At 43.6% G+C, this 15,225-nt stretch overlaps 1 protein-coding gene across 1 annotated transcript in view; it reads right to left on the reverse strand.

Moving 5' to 3' along the window:
* Positions 1-15,225, reverse strand: part of PIWIL4 (piwi like RNA-mediated gene silencing 4) — a 44,678-nt gene that overhangs the window by 16,171 nt on the left and 13,282 nt on the right. Inside the window, exons 4-9 of the mRNA XM_063127162.1 lie at positions 14,479-14,559; positions 10,106-10,303; positions 9,467-9,578; positions 7,978-8,101; positions 6,017-6,134; positions 431-542 (exon numbers count right to left, since the gene is read on the reverse strand). Of these exons, the coding sequence (XP_062983232.1) occupies positions 431-542; positions 6,017-6,134; positions 7,978-8,101; positions 9,467-9,578; positions 10,106-10,303; positions 14,479-14,559 (745 nt within the window). The remainder of the gene's footprint in view (positions 1-430; positions 543-6,016; positions 6,135-7,977; positions 8,102-9,466; positions 9,579-10,105; positions 10,304-14,478; positions 14,560-15,225) is intronic.

A 15,225-nucleotide genomic window follows, 5' to 3' on the forward strand; every position in this document is an offset into this window, starting at 1 on the left:
TCTTAAGATTTCTAAAGATTTCTTTTATTTGGCTGGAAGGCTGGCATGATGCAAAGCAAAGGGCTGCCTTTCTGCAGCGCCATCTTTATTTGGATTCAGAAGAGTGGTTTTGGAGTTCAGCCCCCACCTCTGCCTTGTACTTAGATTCTTGCGCAGGCTACTTTTTCTTTTTAGTCTCACCTGTTTGCCTTTTGGGAAATGAGTGTTTTTTGACAACCCCTCCCATGACAGCCATTTTGTGAGAACACCCATAACACTCAAAATCCCCCCCACAAATTGCTGAGACATGGGGAGGGAGGAGAGAAGTGAAATGTTCCATAGAATCTATAGGTAAAGGCAATGCTTCGAACCATGCCAGAGCCTCCTCGAACAGAGCATACATTCAACTAACATGTGAAGTAGAATAAGAAATCAAGCCCCTAAAACTTACCATCTCGTTCTGCATGAGGATTTTTTCTGAAGTGACCACACGGCCTGTCAGGGAAGCCTGGCACCCAAGCTGCAGTCCCCAGCTTTCTAATTCTAAGCGAGCATCTTTGTTTCTGCAAGAAAATGTATGCCACCAATGTTATGACTGCTGAAAAGAACAAGGATCCCCCTGCACCCCAGCAGAAATAAAGCTGACGTGGCAAATTTTGGATTGTATCCAATTGTGTCATTCCACCAGTGAGAAGAAACTGCTGCCAGAATGGATGCCCCCCTCTCTGATGTGCCCGGAAGGTTGGGGGTCCCTCTGGAGTAGATAAGGGACACACATGTGGTGGGGGGAGGAGAGAATGGAGAAGTCTTATTGTGTGAGCGGGCTTCCACTCAAGTGAGTGTTGGATCCAACCTTATGTCATGAGCACCTCCAAACCTTGCATGATGGCGCTATATAAATAAATAATAATAATAATGAACAAGGTCAGTACTGAACACAAAGTTTGGCTGGCTCCCAAGACAAGCCCGAATTTGGTGTCCTTGAGAAAGTCAGCCTAACCAGGCGGGCTCGTTTGTTTAGGCCTTACTAGCACTTGTATTCCACCTTTCTGTTAAGCTACTAAAAATATCCAATTAAACTGTAATCCCAATAAAAAATAATTAAACGCAATCTAAAACAGCCCAATCTTAATAAAAATATAAAGGGTAGCCTCCATCAGATCTCATTTTGTTTAATCAGAAGTATTTGTTTAAACAGAAATATTGATCCTGCATTGAGCAAGGTGTTGGACTCGATGGCCTTATAGGCCCCTTCCAAGTCTACTCTTCTATGGTTCTATTTAAAATCTGCCCATTGAAAAAGGAAAAACAGTGGTGATGGAGCCAGGCAGACTTCCTTCAGAAAGGTGTTCCAAATTCTGGCTATTACACCAGAACAGGCCTTTTCTCTTATGCCCACCCACCGTCTTTCAGACAGCAGGGGACCCACTTCTGGGCCTCAGAAGTGGATCTCCTTCGGGGCAGGTTTGTGAGGGAGGAAACCTGCCCTCCTAGGCTCTTTAGGGCTTTAGAAGGTCAAAGCCAGTATCTCTGACAGCCTAGTACCAAAATGATCACCGATGCAGATATTACAGAATTTGAGGCCTGACCTACAGATTCTAGTGAAACTCTTGGTAGCTGCATTTTGGATCAACAGAAATTTCTGAACAATCTTTAAGGCAGTGGGGAGCAACTTGCGGCCCTGCAGATGTTTTGGCCTATAACTCCTATGATGCCTCACCATTGGTGATACTGGCTAGGGCAGATGGAGTTGTAGGTCAAAACACTGGCCCTGCTCTATGGTAAGTACTATGTGGAACACATTATACCAATCAATCCTAGAAGTGACACCAAGGCATGAATGACTGTGGCCAGATCTAAGAGGCGTCTATACGACTCCGCATTGGTTGCTGATTCTCTCAAAAACCCTACAGCATCACTGCTGTGAGGCGGAATTGATAAAGTTACATGGCAGGAGGGTGCACAGGCTATCCGACCAGGAAAAAACGCAGTGCCAGCGGCCATTCAGCTTGTCAAGCCTGCTCCCTGCCCTGCATTCCAGCACTTCCTCTGCACTTGGACCTGCCCCTAGCAATGCCCACTTGCTTAACTTGAACTGAAGCCACCACTGACAGATGAAGAAACAATGTGGTGACCTCAGAGCAATAGAAAAAGTCACGGTAAAACAACACCACGAAAAAGCTCAGTTTTGGAGAAAAAGCCCAATGTGGCTGTGAGTTGGCGGCTGCGCCATATAAACAGCACAACACCACTGCACAGCCACAACTGGGTATACAGGGAATACAGACAAGCCCCTAGTTTTTTTTGGGAAAAGAACGCAGCTGACAGATGAGTCAAAAGCAGTAAAAAAGGTGCTCACAGGAACATAGGAAGCTGAAACCAAACTAGAACCACTGCTCCATTTGGTCTGGTATCAGCCTTTCCCAACCTTGGATTCCCAGACTACAGCTCCCATCACCCAACCATTGACTGTGATGGCTGGGGGATGATGGGGGGTTGTAGTCCAAAACCACCTGGGAAATCCAAGATTGGAGAAGGCAGGTCTACACTGTCTGTGAGTGGCTCTCCAGGTTTTCTAACAGGAGCTGTGCCCAGCTCAACCTGGAGATTGGGGAGGGGGGGCAAACCTGGCACTGCCTATAAGCAGCGTATATGCTCTACGACTGAGCTACAGCCTTTTTCTTCAAATGTCAAGGAACATGGCTGGATCCAAGATTAACTCCAATCTGCACACCAGATTTTTTTCAGGGGCGCTGTACCCCCTATTCAGGACTCATCACCAAGGTCACTGTCTCTCCTTGTGCTCTCTGATTTAAATATCGTATATCTGAATGAGAACCCAAAGGAGCTGTTCTGAGTCACTACTTTCACACGGGAACAGAAACACAGCTAACCGTATCAGATGGCAGCGAAAGCTATGAATGACAGGAAAAGCATGAATTAATAAATCAATTAACTTCTACGGAGTAATTACTGGAATCTTGACTTTTTAATTGGAATGGAATAAGCCCTTTCCAACAAAAGGTTGTTCAGTGGCAAGAGTATTTCTATGAAAACATCCATGAGGGTCTGAGGGTGCTTAAAGTAACAATATTCTTTGTATTCTATGCAATAACTGGTTACGGTCCTTTAACTCTATCTAGGGGTTGTAGGCACAGGATAAACCAGAGCAGTGCCTAAAGGTGTGATCCAATACCTACACTCCTGCGAGTAAGCCCCATGGAACTCAATTGGACTTACTTTTGAGTAGACATTAACATGATTGTTCTGTAGTAATGCAGTTCTAGATGAGACTGATATCTGTTAGTTTAAAATCACATCATGGCACAGAGATCAATGCTGCCTCCTTTTGGATTCGTTTATTTATTCAAGGAGTAACCCTATGCATATTTAGGGAGAAAAAAAGTCCTACAACTCCCAGCATGCCCCAACCAGCCATGCTAGTTTGAGAACACTGGCAGTTGTAGGACATTTTTCTGTATGAACATGCACAGGATTGCCTCAAAGTATTTCCAGGCCATTTTTCAGGGCCATGCCCCCACAAAGTGACATATGTAACCAGAAATGATAATGCAGACACGTGAGTCACGCCAAATCTGCAGTCACAAGTATTTAAAAGCCATTCTTAAGTCCCAAACCAATGACACCCTTATGAGAAGCCAGCGTTGAATATTTTTTGAAAGCCTGAAGTAAAGGGACTAAGCATAATTCCACAGGAGTTCCATAACTGAAGGTCACCAACAAGAAGGCCCTGCCACTTGTTCCAGACAACCTGGCTGCTTTTTGTCCTATCTGATGACCTTAAATATACAATGTTAAAAGGTTCAATTCAGGCTATAATATCCTTTCTATACATATAGAGCCAATTCTCACTTCACTTAAAAAAAAATCTGTACTGGAAACCTGAACATCATACATACACGCATCTCATAACAACTGACAGGCAGGTGTAGTACCCTTGCACAGCTCTTGTGCATTCCAATGGGATGTGTGTGAGAGAACATCCTGATCTATTAGGATCCCAGCTATATGAACATGCGAAAGCACCATTTAAGCCTGAAATTACTTTAGGCCATGATACCTAGAGGACCATCACCTATCATCCCTTAAGCTCTGCTGAGGAGGGCTCCTTTGCGTATCCCACTTTCATCTAAGGCACAGTTGGAGGAAACACGGAAAGTGCTTTCTTTTTGGCTGCACCCAGACTATGGTACTCTCTGGCCCAGGGAGATCCACTTGGTGAACCTCTTTTGTCCTGCACTGCTTCCAAACTGCGGAACGGTCTCCTTCCTGAGCGAAGACTGGTCCCCACTCTCTCAGCTTTTTGTAATGGTTAAGACACATCTTTTCAATTTGGCCTTTTAAACAGTTTATTTATTTAATTATTTATTTTATTTATTATACTTATATACCGCTCCCATAGCCAGGGCTCTCTGGGCGGTTTACAGAAATTCTAAAATTGAGATAAAAACAAGAATACAAAATTTAAAACTCTAAAACACAGTACATACACACATAGAGCATTAAAAACCAATTAAAAACTAAACATGTGGATAATTAGGATGTGCCGCCATATGCCCGGGCAAAGAGGAAAGTCTTAACCTGGCGCCGGAAAGATAGTAGTGTTGGTGCCAGGCGAGCCTCATCAGGGAGACCATTCCACAGTCTGGGGGCCACCACCGAAAAGGCCCTATCCCTCAAACCCCAGTTTGAGTGGTTTTAAGGCATTAATTTTTCAGAATGGTTTTATTGGGTTTTTTATCTTGTTATAGGTTTTTTGCCTGTACACTGCCTTGGTGACTCTTATTTATTTTTTATTTATTCATATTGATATACTGCGAAATGTAATAAAATCCGTAAGTGGTTCACATATAAATATCAAAATCACATTTTAAATGCAATAATAATACCACAACATTAAAAAGAATTCCAATTACAATAAAAGCAATACAAGGAGCAATATGATGGAGCAGCAAGATTAATTTAATTACAACCCAGGGAAAGCCAAAGTGAACAACTGCATTTCCAGGAGGCATTTAAGATGCCACAATTTCTGCCTCCCAAACTGCATGGGGGAGGTTTTTCCAGAGTGTGGGTGCTGCTACCGAGAAGGGCCCGTCATCATGGTACTGCATGGTGACATTTAGTTAATTTTGTAACGACCAGCAAGGCCTCTTCTAACGCTCTTAAAGTCTGGCTGGGGTATATATAAGGGAAGGTGATTTGCTAGATATCCTGGTCCCTGGTTGTTTAGGGCATTGTATGACAATAACATAAGCTTGTACATGGCTCTTGTAGAAAGGAGATTTAAAAAATACTACCCTATTTCTTCGATTCTAAGACGCACTTTTCCCCCCATATAAACATCTCTAAAAATGGGGTGCGTTTTAGAATTGCATGTGTGTCTTAGGGGTTTTTTTTCCTATTGGTGGTACTGAAATTAGTGCGCGTCTTACAATCGATGGCATCTTACAATTGAAGAAATATGGTAGAATTTTTTTTAAAAAGAATGACCTTGAGTGTCATTGTTCTTGGTAGAAAGCTGGAATACAAATCAATCAAATAAAATATTTTGCCTCACACCTTGACCCCTTGATAAGTAGTGAAACACCATTATAAAGAAGGTGCCATCTACCAGTAAGGCCTGGCACATTATGGAGCACAAGTGCTCAGGCCTAGCATAACTTATAAACATGTATTGTATGTGTGTGCCCGCCCACGCGCGTTACATTCAAAATCCAAAAGAGAGATTTAATAATAAAGTATGGAATATCTCAATCTTCTTTTAACATGAAAGCATTACTCTTTTCTTTAATGTCAAAATCTTGGAGAAACTTTCTACTGTACCTTATTTGAAAACTAGGAAAACCTGCTTCAGGAGACAGATCCAGCCCATGGGCCAACACTGGGCCAACTGTCGTGCAATTATCAGACCCAAATATTTGTCTGCCAATAACCCATAACTGAAGCCATCCCAACATGGCAGATGCATGAGTCAGGCAACAGATCCTTAGAAGCAAGTGTGACGTCAAATTACCTCTGAATGTTGTCAGCAAGTCTAGACAGCCGTTGGTGTCTATGCTCCGGAGTCAAGTGAGTTTCTTGGCTCAAATCCTTCATCAATCGGAAGTCAGAAGTTGCATGGTTGCTCAAACCTAACAAACAATTTGGAGTTTTTTTAAGGTGCTGTGATTTTGTGGTCCATGGAGTGGGGGAGAATGGGTGAGAAGGGCGGTGCAAAGGCATCTCCCACCTCTTTTAAGGTATTATTATATTTAGAATATTATTTATACTACTTTGAATGCTGTGTAGTTAGAATGCCTAAGAGCTGAACTACACATTCAGAAAAATCCCATGGTATCACTTCAGAATGCAGTAGAAAGGAGGCAGCATTGCATATTTAAATGCTTTCCCAATGTAAAATAATAATAAAAAAACCTGCCTGATCTTTGGAAACTAACATAATTGTAAGCACTATCGACACTGTGCAAGTGTTGGCTTATCAATAATGCTAGTGCGTGGGCACTGTTGGATCCTTCCCTATGCCTCCACATCCAGGGAGGCAGCCAAGAGGGGCAGGGAGACTCACAAACACATAAAACAGCCTTATAATAAGTCAGACTGTTGGTCTATCTAGGCCAGTGTTGTCTTTCTCCAACAGGCAGCTTCCTGAGGATTTAGACGGAAGTATTTCCCAACATTCCCACCCCAGATCCTTTATTTGGAGATGCTGATTGAACATGAAGCCGTCTGCATGCAAGGCAGGTGCTCTGTCGCTATGGCTCTCCCATACAATGTGTACTCTACATTCAAGTTTCTACTAGCCTATGGCTGAACCGTATGTACTTTTCCAAAGCAAACTGCCTCAAAGCCCATTTGGTCACGGGCTATGACTATAAGCAGAACATCAGGCTAGGAGGGGGGGGGAAGCCCACCTGGGGTTCCCCGGATGGCCATGCCACCTTCCTTTGGCCCCACTCCCTTCCCCCTGAGCAGCAATCATTTGGTGGTTTCCAGGCTTTCGTGCATTTCCCCCGATTCTAATAAGAATGTCTTTCTCGACAATGTGTGGACTTTGCAAGGCTATTGCAGGTTGGGGCTTGTCCATACGCCCTGTTTAGCCCATGGTGGCTGTGAGTTGGTGCTGTGTTGTTTATATGACACCACCTCCAACTTGCAGCCACCATGGGCTTTCCCCCCGAAACTGTGCTTTTTAAAAGTCGCTGACTTACTGTGACTTTTTCCTTTACTCTGAGGGTCACCACCTTCTTTGCTCCGTCTGTTGGTGGTGACCTCGCTTTGGACTGAGGCTGGGGACATTCCAGGGGCAGATCGAGGCCCACGAATGGTCAGGGGAAGAGCGGGAAAGATGGGCAGAGTGTGGGCTTTCAGCCAGAAAGCCCACACTCCCTCCTGCTGTGGAGATTTGCCATTCCTGCTGTGGAGATTTGCCATTCCCACCCCGCAGCTGCGATGCTGTGGGGTGTTGAGGGAAAGAGTGGCCAAAGCAGCAGCATCAAGACAACCCCCTGGTAAAGACGTCTTTCTCGCCAATGTGTGGACTTATTTTGCAAGGCTACTGTAACTGATCCAGAGCAAGACTTTGCTTCCACCACAAAGGGCAGCAGTGAGATACCTGTGCGTAGACTCTATGCCATAGAGACCATGATACCTCTGCCTAGGAACTGTACCACTGATTTTCTGCACGACACTCATGGGCAAAGCCCCCTTTTCCCCAGTAATTTGGTGGTTTCCTGGCTTTTGTACAAAAGGTTGGAATGCTTCTCCTAAGGCTGAGTTACTGGCAGGGAGAGCTTCAAGCTGGTATTTGCTGGCATTTTTTGCACCGTCCATTTTGCCCCCCACCCCATCGGAATGTGGCCCTGATGAGAGCTTCTGCAAAATGGACTAAATTCAGTTTGGTTGCTTTAAGTTCACAACCCTTAACAGATACTCCTGTTCTATTGAGGCAGATCTTTGATGTTAACAGTTGTTTACCTGTCAGGTAGCACAGTTCCGGGATCAGGTGCACGATTCGAGGTTCAACAGTGCTGCCAGCCTTCGTCTTCAGATTGCTAACAAGCAGGGGTTGATTTAGGTCAGTCAAGACCGCATCATACTGCTGCTCAGAGAAATATAAAATTTGAGGTAAGCAAATTAATCCTGTTCCATGTCCATGTTACCGTTGGCAGAAGTACACAATACAAGACTGTGTACAGTTTTAGTCACCACACCTAAAAAAGGATATTGCCAAGCTGGAAAAAGCACAGAAAAGGACAACTCAAATGATTAAGGGGCTGGAGCATCTCCCCTGAGGGAAGGTTACAACAGCTGGGATTGTTTAGTTTAGAAAAAAAAAAGGTGAGGGGACACATGATAGAAGTGTGCAGAATTAAGTATGGTGTGGAGAATGTGGATAGGAAGACACTTTTGTCCCTCTCTCATAATATTAGAACCCAGGGTCACCCCACGAATCTGATCGATGGGAGATTCACAACAGATGAAAGGAAAGACAGCACATAGTTAAACTATGGAATTCGCTACCACAAGATGTGGTGATGGCCACCAATTGGGATGGTTTTAAAAGGGGCTTGGGAAAATTCCTGGAGGAGAAAGCTATCAATGGCTACTAGTCCTGATGGTTATGTACTACCTCCAGTATCACAGACAGTAAGCCTATATACAGCAGTTGCTAGGGAACATGGGTGGGAGGGTGCTGTTGCACTGTGTCCTGCTTGTGATCCCTGGTCGACAGCTAGTTGGTCACTGTGCAAACAGAGTGCTGGACTAAATGGAACCTTTAGTCTCTTCTTATGTTCTTACGTAAGACAAAATGGAAGTTCTCACTGAATTAAGCATTTCACATTACTAAGGACATTAGCCCGGGTTTAATTAAATTAAATTAATTAATTAGCTTTATATATTGCCTCTCCGCCAAAAATAGTGCCCAAACGCTAACAAAAATGAAATTCCAGATTAAAAATATTAATTTCAACATAACATACAAACCAATCCATTAAAACACAATTAAAAACAAAGCAATGAAAGAAATAGACAACACCCAACCAATTAACCGCGCCCCCTCCATCAGCAACAGACCAGCTTACATGTCAAAGGACTGCTTGAATAAAAATGGCTTTGCCTGCTGGCAGAAAGACAACAGAGATGAACCCAACTTAGCCTCCCTTAGCAGGGAGCTCCAGAACCTGGAAGCAGCCACGGAGAAGACCTACCAAACACACCTGCATTGGTGGTGGACCAAGAGACGTGTTTACCCAGAAGTTCTTAAAATCTGGTCAGGTTCATATTGGAGAATATATTATTTCAGTGAAGTTGTACAGGGAATAGGGACTCCATATCCACTGGACTCCCATTCTTCCCATATTTCACAACTGAGATCTTTCCCCACTTTTCTCACACAGTTTTTTTGTGTTTGGTCCAGCGACAATGAGTAGAGTCTTCCTACAGAACCCTGGCTCTCATTTACCTGTTTGTAGTAATCTTCATAAGTGATCTGAGTACCGTCACGTTTCTGGAATGTATCTGTTGGCTTCACAGACCACTCAATATCATCAATATGGTAGGTCCTGTTGTTGTATCTGAAATAATTAAGTACACAAACATTCCAAACAGGGATGTATAAGAATTTTATTTCTGCTCACCAATCTGAGAACTTATCCACTGAAAATGTTTGAAAATTATTGAATATGTACTCGCTTTCGATTTGCACAACTTTCCTCATTCGATTTGTGCCCATTTCCAAATTTGTACTAATTTTAAGATCAGCCCCATTTTAATCTATGGGGGAAATTTGTGCAACTTTGGAAATTTGTTCATGCAAAACAGCATCTAGTCCAGTATTGTCGACACGGACTAGCAACAATGGCTCTCCAGAGTTTCGGGAAGTTTTACCTGCCCTACCTGGAGATGCTGGGGACTGAACTTGGAACCTTCTGCATGCAAAGCACTGCTCTTTCACTGGACCACAGTCCTTCCCCCCTAGAAATGTAAGGTCAGTTAGTTCTGATACTTCCAATATATTCCTGGGCTCAGATTGTGCTCAGAGGCACCCTGTTCTTTCATGTGAAGAAAGACACTGTGCCATTTCTACAACAGTGGACATTACCTGGTAAGGACAATCAGCCCCACCAATTCCTTTTCACATGTCTCTGCGAAACGTGCCCTGTCCACACGGTTGTAGAGGTTTGTCATGAACTCCAAAACATTCTCACTGCGCAGGATTTTGTGGCTCACGTCCGCACAGAGCATCACACTGTTCTCAAACTGACTGACAGACACAGCAAACCCAGGCCAAAGAGTCATTCTGAAAGAAGAAGAAAAAGACAGATCTGGGTTGACCTGATATACGTGCTCTCCAGAAGGCTATGGATGAGTGAGGAGCCCCAATTGAGGAAGAAACAGGTTTCCTGAACTATCCCCCCAAAGAAACTTCTAAATTTTTAAGGGTCTAGCCAGATGATGGATTTGGGGGAGGGGGGTAGCGATGTTCAACAAGTGCACATCCATCTTGCACCAGTGCAACTCAGAGAACCCAAGAGGCAGTGGGAGTTGCCAAAGTTGGAACTAGTGAACAGACCTGGCTTTGCACAGCAAAGCCTTCAAGTAAACTTACACAGCTTTCAGAATTGTGCCTGACCCATCTGAGTGAAGCCATGCCAGTTGGCAGCCCTGGCCATGGTCCTTGCTATGGTGCACCCCTTGCAGGAGGAGTCTGTCCTATAGCATGGGGGAGATGCATAACTCTGTCCCTTGACCTACTAGGTTGCAAGACTAGGTTGCTGGTTAGGGAACTCTGTCTCTAGTGGCTGAAGAAGTTACTTCAGGATTCAACCACATGAGCACATTTAAATTAATTAAAATCAATTAATGTATTTTAAAAATAAAATTTTATTTATTTATTCATAAATAAATAAAAACAGTATAACCCTGAGGCGTACACCCCTAGAATCCCCTTAGTATGCATGACATGTTTCAGGTGTCTAGGTTTCACACTCTTGGTGCTATGTTATTGACATAACACACAACCTCTGTTATTGTTCTAGATGCAAACCCTACTAAGACAGACAGTCCAGAAGGGTCAACTAAGGAAGGCAACCTAAGACACTGCAACAAACAACACTTTGTAGCATGTTTAATGTATTTATGGAATGCTTTTAATAAATAAACATTTTGGTGGAACAGGAAAATAAAAAGCCTATCTGTTCTCAAGCCAGACAACTCAAATCTACACACCCACCAGTTTGTTGCCAAGCTGGAAAAAAAAACATGCATACTTCACCAGCCTGGAAAGAAATACAAGATGGGAAAAGAGTGAAACTGACGCTAACAGGAGTGCAGCTGCATTGCCTCAGAGGAAGTGAACACTACTAAAATTCACAAATGGGGGGGGGGGGGGAGTACAAAATCATGCCCTCTTCGCCTTGACTAGTCAGTACATCCAATGGAAGGACATGAAAAAAGGACATCACGCTTGCTTGTCAATCATGCTTCTATTGCCCCTAATGCTGGAAGTCAGGAAGAGATTGGGCAGAAAGACCTCTGGCACATTTGTCTTCATCCCTGAGCAAAAAAAGGGGGCTAGATACTTTTTGCAATAAAAGCTAAAATGTCAATGTAGAAGCCTGAAATCTGAGAAGGGGGCCAAGTCTCCATAGCTGCAACTCTGCTTCTAGCCTCCGGTCAGAGTTTGCAGCCTTGAGGTATGTTTTGAAGCAGTGGAGATTTCAGAGTCTCACACACACAGTCCTTGTTATGTTTTACCCTAGTGATATTCCATCTGTCTCTCTTTTGTTTTGTTTTTGTTTTTTGTAATATTTATTTATAAAGCGCCATCAATGTTCATGGCGCTGTACAAAATAAAACAAAACAAGACAATGTGCCATATGGCTTACAATCTAAAATCACAGTAACAGACAGGGTGGGAATCTACACTGATGTTATTCTAACGTTTTGAATGGGTTACTGTGACGCACAGCATCACGTGACCCTGGGTCTCCAACGTTGCAAATGAGTTGTACTTACAGGTTCTACCGTATTTCTTCGATGCTAAGACGCACTTTTTTCCCTAAATTAACAGCTCTAAAAATGGACTGCATCTTAGAATCGATGGCGTCTTAGAATCGAAGCAATACGGTAAGAGGAAAAGAGGAAGCTCCTGCAGCAGCCTCGAGCCATGCGAGCGAGGAGCTGGTTGGGTAAGCGCCTGGTTTTTTGTTAGGCAAATTTATTCGTAAGTCCCATCGATTTCCATGGGACTTACTCGCGTGTCATCGTCCCCTGGTGCACAGACAAGTAAAGAGCGGGACTGGAGAGTTAAGTTTACTCTTTGTTTCAACGACACCCCCCCCTTCTTCCCGCGCAAACGGCAGTTTCTTCTCTCACAGAGGGAAAAAAGAAAAGGACACAAACATTAGAAGAAAGCGCGGAGGGGGGGGAGGAGGTTGGCTGGGCGGTGAGGGAAGTATTTCTTTGATTCTAAGATGCCCTTTTTTCCCCAAATTAACATCTCTAAAAATGGGGTGCGCCTTAGAATCGATGGCGTCTTAGAATCGAAGAAATACGGTATTTCTTAGTTCCAGCATGGCTACAGATTCATGTGCCTTGTTCTACCGGTAATTTTCCTCTTGCAACCCTGAGCTGCTGAGTTTGCTCCGCCCACTTCCTGTTCTCCTTCCTTCGCCCCGTTTGCTATCTTATCTGCTACAGCAGATAAATCACACCAGCGTTATACTGTGCAATCACTGACAATTGCATGCAAAGGACTCAGAAATTTTCCACCTTAGAATCTGCTTTGATTGTGAAGTAGTCCCATGATTCCAGCGTTAATTGTGCTCGTTTTGCAAAAGATTCGCCCCAGCCGCTGCTGTGGGCGCAGGAGCAGGATTTTAAACAAATGCTTACATCTGCGTAAGCTTTATAGATAAAGACACCAAAATTGGCACAGCAATTCAAATACCAAATTTGAATCAAATTGGATCATGGGTTGATTTTTTATGACTTTTTTTTTTAACATTTCCCCCCTCTTTGCAAAGGAGCTGAGGAGCGCTCAAAAGATCGCTGTAGCTCCCTGTAGGAAAATTAACAAGGGTCCAAAGTCCAAAACTCATGACCAGCAGGGCTTAAATGGGGCTGTTGCTAAAACATTTCAATTTGGTCTCCCATCCAAACTCTGACTAGACCTGGCCCTGCTTAGCTTCAGCAAAGTGGCTGGCTCCTATGCACTCAGGCTATTCCCTGGGACCTGCATTAAGATGTTTTGGGAGGAGGTATGTGCGTGTTTATGACTATTGCCCTGCCCTGCTCTGCTTTGCTGGCTAGGAATGAGGCAGGCAGTGGGCGGAGCAAACCCAGCAGCTCTCACAGAAGAGGGAGAACAACGGAAGGATTGAACCATGTGCCCTGAAGTTCCGTTGCAGCGAAACGTAAGTCACGCTAGTGTGTCCTGTGATACAGAGAAACGATACAGAGAACCACGTTAGAAAGGGACACTAGCAACATTATAAGACAAGTGTAGATCCGGCCAGGGAGGGGAAGAACCAGCCGGGGTAGGGGACATTAAAATTAAAATATAGGCTGGTATCATCACGCTACGATTGATAAGCTTTCGGGGGGGGGGGGACGTTTTCAAGAGAGATTTAGTGTGTTGTCCAAAACTAGGTCATTTTCCACAGGGTGGCTTGTTAACCATGCAGTATGTCTTATTTTTCTTGAACAAGCCACCTTGAGAACCCATGGTTTGTTGATGGGTTGTTCAAGGTGGTTAACAAGCCACTCTGTGAAAAATGTCCCGGGTTCAGACAACTCGCTGTTCAACAAACAATCCACAGCTAACAACAACCCACACTCAAGCATATTGTGTGATGATGGGGGGTGTTATTTTACATATTTTTGGGAGTCTCAGGAGGGATCTTACTGGAGTTCTCTTGATCAGATTGGCTGCTGTTCATATTTCTTTCCAAAATTCCCCATACTAAGAGGCACTCAGGGGGAGAAGCTGCAGCCACCACCAAAAAAATGGCAATTCCCAAAATGCAAAAGAAAGGAGGTAGTTTTATTCTGTAATGTCCCCCTCCCCAAATTCAGGGCAAGAGTGTGATGGTTCAAAATTTCATCCCAGCCTTTGTGTCACCATTATTGGTCAATCCTCTGATAAGTTTCTGGAGAACTCTAAGATTCCTCAGAAGACCCTTTCAAAAACCACCGATTTGCACCATGAGCTGGCAGAGAAGATACTATTGAGGTGCAGAGCGATTTGAGTGATTTGAGGTGCAGAGCGATTTGAGAAATGTCTATGCAGGAGTGATGCTAGAGTTAGGGAAACATGTTAAATTTTAAGTATAGCTATATCTAAAGTAGTATCCTCAGAGGAAATATATTAATGGATAGAATTTAACAGCTAAAGCTTAATTTTGCTGTCAAAAGGTTATGGCTATCAAAGATGTTCAGTCGTAGAATTACTGAGAGAATCAACCTTCTTACTTGTGCTGGGGGATTTCCACTGGTTCCGAAGGATCATAGAAGTTTCGTCCAATTTGGTACATTGATAACTTTTTCAAAACCCTAAACATTAAATACATATGTTTATTATGCCATATCACACAAGTATCAGTTTCAGAAGCAATTAAATTTGCACAAGATACACCCCCCACCAAATTTAGCTAGGTATTCAAATTAAAATTTACCTTGGTTGAAACTGCTCAGGTGCTAGAACTATAGAATGTAGTTATGTTAAAATGGAGTAATTTTCATCTAACGAATTATGGGGTGGCCAACTTGCGGCATGAGTGAGGATGGATGGATGTCTACTACTGATCTGTTTTTGTTTCACACGTTTTCACTTTTAAGTCCATTTCATCCCATTCCCAAATTATTCTGACAATTGTTTTTAAAAAATCAGCACAAAAATCCATATTTATATACATCCTTAGTGCCAGCTCCAGGTTTTTCAGGTGCCTTGGCAAAGACACCCTCAATGCCCCACCCTTAATGTCTATCTTCTCACCACCATTGTTACTAGCTGCTATTGATCCTCATCCTCTTTCTCATCATTGACACCATTTGCTCGCTTGGCAGGCAGAGAGCCAGGGAGCAAGCAGGCGATCTACTGATTCTCCATAGATTGAAGCAGAGCAAGAGGCAGGAAAACAAGCAAGTTGCAAGGGTAACGAATCAGTGTGGTGTAGTGGCAAGAGTGTTGAACTGGGGAGACCCAGGTTCTAATCCCCA

This window comes from Elgaria multicarinata, chromosome 5, assembly GCF_023053635.1.
Source record: "Elgaria multicarinata webbii isolate HBS135686 ecotype San Diego chromosome 5, rElgMul1.1.pri, whole genome shotgun sequence".
Classification (NCBI taxonomy): Eukaryota; Metazoa; Chordata; class Lepidosauria; order Squamata; family Anguidae; genus Elgaria; species Elgaria multicarinata.